The sequence below is a fragment of the Nyctibius grandis genome, chromosome 4 (assembly GCF_013368605.1).
Source record: "Nyctibius grandis isolate bNycGra1 chromosome 4, bNycGra1.pri, whole genome shotgun sequence".
NCBI classification, from domain to species: Eukaryota; Metazoa; Chordata; class Aves; order Nyctibiiformes; family Nyctibiidae; genus Nyctibius; species Nyctibius grandis.
Genome location: NC_090661.1, coordinates 23,839,740 through 23,844,950, shown reverse-complemented (window position 1 = coordinate 23,844,950; position 5,211 = coordinate 23,839,740). Strand labels below are relative to the sequence as shown.

At 37.4% G+C, this 5,211-nt stretch overlaps 1 protein-coding gene across 1 annotated transcript; it reads left to right on the top strand.

The window, feature by feature from the left end:
* Nucleotides 1–583: 583 nt before the first annotated feature.
* On the top strand, nucleotides 584–2,500 carry LRRC4C (leucine rich repeat containing 4C). Its single transcript, XM_068399756.1, has one exon. It carries the CDS (start codon nucleotides 584–586, stop codon nucleotides 2,498–2,500), a length of 1,917 nt encoding a protein of 638 aa, XP_068255857.1.
* Nucleotides 2,501–5,211: the final 2,711 nt, after the last annotated feature.

Below are 5,211 nucleotides of genomic sequence, written 5' to 3'. Positions count from 1 at the left end.
CTGCTACATTCAGTATTAAAGTCTTTACTTCTAGTTAAACTCCAATGCAGGAATCACATTTGTACAGTCAAAGATTTTAACCCATACAAAACAGGAGTCTCCACTAACTCTTCGTATTATCGGTTGTCTTGTCTTATAATGTGTCAAGAAGGTTAACACCTTGAATATTCTGATGATTCTTATCCTACTTATTTTTGCCTTTTAAGGCCCTTGACACTTCTTTCAACTCTCCCCCAGAGTTAGAACATTTCTTTTAGGTATCTACTGTGGTTGAACTTGTTACCTGCCATCCAGCTACATGCATTACACATTGGAGTGATTAGAAATGCTAGTGTATGGCTTTTTCTTATCTTATTACCAACTACAACTGACATACGTAGTTGTACAGGAAACAAAATATTAGAATTGCTATAGCTAATCTCACTACAGTTTCATGAAATTGGGAGAGTTGACTGAAAGGACTGTAGAAGTCTTTAGAAAGCACACTTAAATATTTGAAATTAATTTAACATTCTCCTTCTCCATTCTTTCTTTCTTTCAGGCTATTTGAACTCCAGAAGGACCAACACCAAATAAATTATGAATGTTGAACAAGATGACCTTACATCCACAGCAGATAATGATAGGTCCTAGGTTTAACAGGGCCCTATTTGACCCCCTGCTTGTGGTGCTGTTGGCTCTTCAGCTTCTTGTGGTGGCTGGTCTAGTGAGAGCTCAAACTTGCCCTTCTGTCTGCTCCTGCAGCAACCAGTTCAGTAAAGTGATTTGTGTACGGAAAAATCTGAGAGACGTGCCAGACGGCATCTCCACCAACACCCGGTTACTCAATCTCCATGAGAACCAGATCCAAATCATTAAAGTTAATAGCTTCAAGCATCTGAGGCACCTAGAAATCCTGCAGCTCAGCAGGAACCACATCAGAACAATTGAAATAGGAGCTTTCAATGGTCTGGCCAATCTCAACACTTTGGAACTCTTTGACAACCGTCTGACCACTATCCCAAATGGGGCTTTTGTATACCTGTCAAAACTGAAGGAACTGTGGTTGAGAAACAACCCCATTGAGAGCATACCTTCTTATGCTTTTAACAGAATCCCTTCTCTCCGGAGGTTGGATTTGGGGGAATTGAAAAGGCTTTCATACATCTCAGAAGGTGCCTTTGAAGGTCTATCCAACTTGAGGTATTTGAACCTTGCCATGTGCAATCTTCGAGAGATTCCTAACCTCACCCCACTTGTAAAACTGGATGAGTTAGATCTTTCTGGGAATCACCTGACTGCCATCCGGCCAGGTTCTTTCCAAGGGTTAATGCATCTTCAGAAATTGTGGATGATACAGTCCCAAATTCAAGTGATAGAAAGGAATGCTTTTGATAACCTTCAGTCACTTGTAGAGATCAATCTGGCACACAACAATCTAACACTACTGCCTCATGACCTATTCACACCACTCCGCTTAGAAAGGATCCACTTGCATCACAATCCTTGGAACTGCAACTGTGATATCCTTTGGCTCAGCTGGTGGATTAAAGACAAGGCACCCTCCAATACTGCATGCTGTGCCCGTTGCCACACACCTCCTAGTTTAAAAGGGAGGTACATTGGTGAGCTGGACCTGAATTACTTCACATGTTATGCTCCAGTCATAGTGGAGCCACCAGCAGACCTCAACGTCACAGAAGGCATGGCTGCAGAGATGAAATGCCGGGCATCAACCTCCCTGACCTCTGTGTCTTGGATTACTCCAAATGGATCCGTTATGACACATGGGGCATACAGAGTTCGGATTGCTGTGCTCAGTGATGGCACATTAAATTTTACAAAGGTAACTGTGCAAGACACAGGTTTGTATACATGCATGGTGAGTAACTCTGTTGGGAATACCACAGCTTCTGCCACACTGAATGTGACTGCCCTGGATAACCCTGGTTACACGTACTTTTCAACTGTCACAGTAGAGACTGTGGAACCTTCTCAGGATGAGGCACAGACCACAGAGCAGGTTGGGCCCACACCAGTTACCAACTGGGAGACCACTAACATGACAACCTCACTCACTCCACAGAGCACAAGATCAACAGAAAAAACATTCACCATTCCTGTGACGGACACAAACAATGGGATCCCAGGAATAGATGAGGTTATGAAGACTACTAAAATCATAATTGGTTGTTTTGTGGCTATCACTCTCATGGCTGCTGTGATGCTGGTAATTTTCTACAAAATGAGGAAACAGCATCACCGGCAGAACCATCATGCTCCAACACGGACTGTAGAGATCATTAATGTGGATGATGAGCTTACAGGTGACACAACCATAGAGAGTCACTTGCCCATGCCAGCAATAGAGCATGAGCACCTAAATCACTATAATTCTTATAAGTCTCCTTTCAACCACACAACAACAGTTAACACAATAAATTCAATACACAGTTCTGTGCATGAACCATTATTGATCCGAATGAACTCAAAAGACAATGTGCAAGAGACTCAAATATAAAACCTTTATGACATTATGGGGTGGGGATGGGGACAAGAAAAGATGGTTTATAAAACAAATGACACAAATGACTGGGCTAAATCTACTGTTTCAAAAAAGTGTCTTTACAAAGAAAAAGAAATTTATTTATTAAAAATTCTATTGTGATCTAAAGCAGACAAAATTATGTGTATTCCTCAGAACCTGTTTTTGCTGCACTTATTTACCCTTCTCCTTCCCTTTTCCTCCCCAGCCTACCCTGATTCCCATTTGCCATATTTTTCACAGGAAATCTTCGTTCCCTAGAAGAACTGGTCTAGGAAATTTTGTAAAAATTCTGTTACACTTTGGGAATTTTTAAGGTGAATTCTAGTGGTGAGATTTGGTTTATTTTGTCACTTTTTCTCTTTTTTTCTTCAGTTTTCTCATGCCCTTTTTGAAATTATTCAATAGAGAATGGAATAATAACAGCAACTTTACAAGTGAGAAAAACAACCAAGTAAAACTTTTTTTTCCCATGTAATTATTTGCTCTGTATTTACTGAAAGCACTGTTCTTTGGAAAAAAATGGAAGAAAAAGTAAAAAAAAACAAAACAAAACAAACACAAAAAACTCCCGAAGATATTAATTTACTTGTGAAAGCCTATGAAACCCATGATCTTTTAAACAACTCTAGAACCGGAATTTGTAGTTCAAACACTAAACGAAGATTATAAATAAAATAGTTTTTTTGGTATCTGGATATAGCTCATTTTTAGTGTGGCTTTAAACATCAAAAGTTTGCTAAAATTCTTATCACATTCTGCTGTGATGATCCAAAACACAATCACTTTAAAGAGAATAATTAAACCATTTTGGATCATTACTGGAGAATAGCAGTTTTCATTTTAGTTTATGTAAGCAGCATATGGGCAAACAAGGGTGTTTGATTTTTAATGCAAGATTGAGATCATTCCTTCTAATGGTGTCTTCAATTATCTCTGTTATATCACAAGATGTATTTCATAATGCCAGGAAAAGTTTTTCAAGGAGTTTCAGTTATCACCGAATTTATTAGACAAAGCTGAAAAGTTTGTTATTTTTTTTGTTATTTATAACTGTCAATAAGAAAACTCATCTTTCTATCAAACTAGTGGTTTCCAGTTCAGTTGTTCTGGTACTCCTAGACATAAATATGAAATATTTTTAGCTATCTATAATACCAATAATCAGAGCTGTATCTATATGTGCAAAATGACATAAAAATGCTGTTAAAGGAGTAATTCACAGGAAGAAGTCCGAGGATTTTGGTTTAAAAAAATAGAAAGAACAGTCAGCCAAATCAGAGGAGAGTATAGGTTACTGTAGTTTGCATGACAATTAGACTCCCTGTAGACTAATCAATTTATATTAATTTAAACTCAGACTCATTTACCAATAGTAAATGTACACCCTTTTCCTTTCTATTTATATATGTTCTCTGGATTTAGCTTATTGGTATAGGCATGGTGTATACCTTGCATGCTGAAAGCTAAAAGGAAGGCTTTGCATAACAAAACCACCTTCAGGACGCAATGTTCTTCCAAGTACAAGTTCTGCCAAATTAAATTACTTTATGCATTGGCAATTGAATAGAAGACGATTTAGATTAGGAAAAAGAATCATATGTATCATGTCTGAATGTCTTTTCACCTATTTTCTTCCTTAACCACACTTACTATTAGTTTTCAGGGTCCTGTGCCAGGTAAATAATGTTCTTAGTTCTTGCCAAAATTTCTTTGGAGCTTTCTAGTATTCAATAGCACGCAGGATGAAGACCCTACTGAACAGTACACTTCTATTCTGTAAATTTAAGGAGGAATTTCTGGTAGGTTGAGAGGGTAAATATCTCTTGTTGGCTGCACAGTTCTCAAGTTTGCAAGTGCATATTGTAGAAAGAAGGCCTGATATAAAGAGGACACAGTGGAGATAGGTGACAATGAATCACACCCTGCAAAGAGTCTGATAAGTGTAATACAGAATGAAACCCAAAGTTCTATAATAATCTCAAAGAAACATTTGGCAAGACATTATCCTTTGATGTACTACGTGAAAAATAATATCTACTCTAAGGGAATTTTAATGGAGGACAAAGATGGACCTGAATGTAAAATATTGCAGTTGTGATTCATAGCTTTGACTATTTCTTCAAAGTACATTAGAGGGTTTCATTGGTGATTTCTTTTAAACATTGTGATAGAGTCTGTACAGAAACACTGTAGTTACACATTGCTATTTGTATTTTGCCCCTATGGCTAGTAAACATTGTGTCCATAACCAATGCTTACTTGAAAATTGAAAAAATGATTTCCAGGAAACCTAAATCTGGGCCAACTGTAATCAACAGGTTTATGTTAAAAAATTATGTCTGTTCTCTAACCAGTATTTGTGAAAACACTCATGGTCACAATGGTTTTATAAACAGGTAGTTTTTACTAACTCCTAAGTGTTATGCATAGGAGGCTTTTAAGTAAAAAAGGTATAGCTATTGCCAAGCAGGTCACTGGGTCAGTGACAATATTTATTCCTCTTTGGAGTCATACAAAATAATACCAGTGACTGTTTTAAACAATAGATACATTCTTCCTGAGTGTTAATCCAGTTTTATTGGCTAATCAAAAAAATTAGATATTCCTCCTTCCTCATAATAAGAGTAAAGACAAAACATTTTAGTTTGATTGGTTGGGTGAGTATGTATGTGTTACATGGCAAG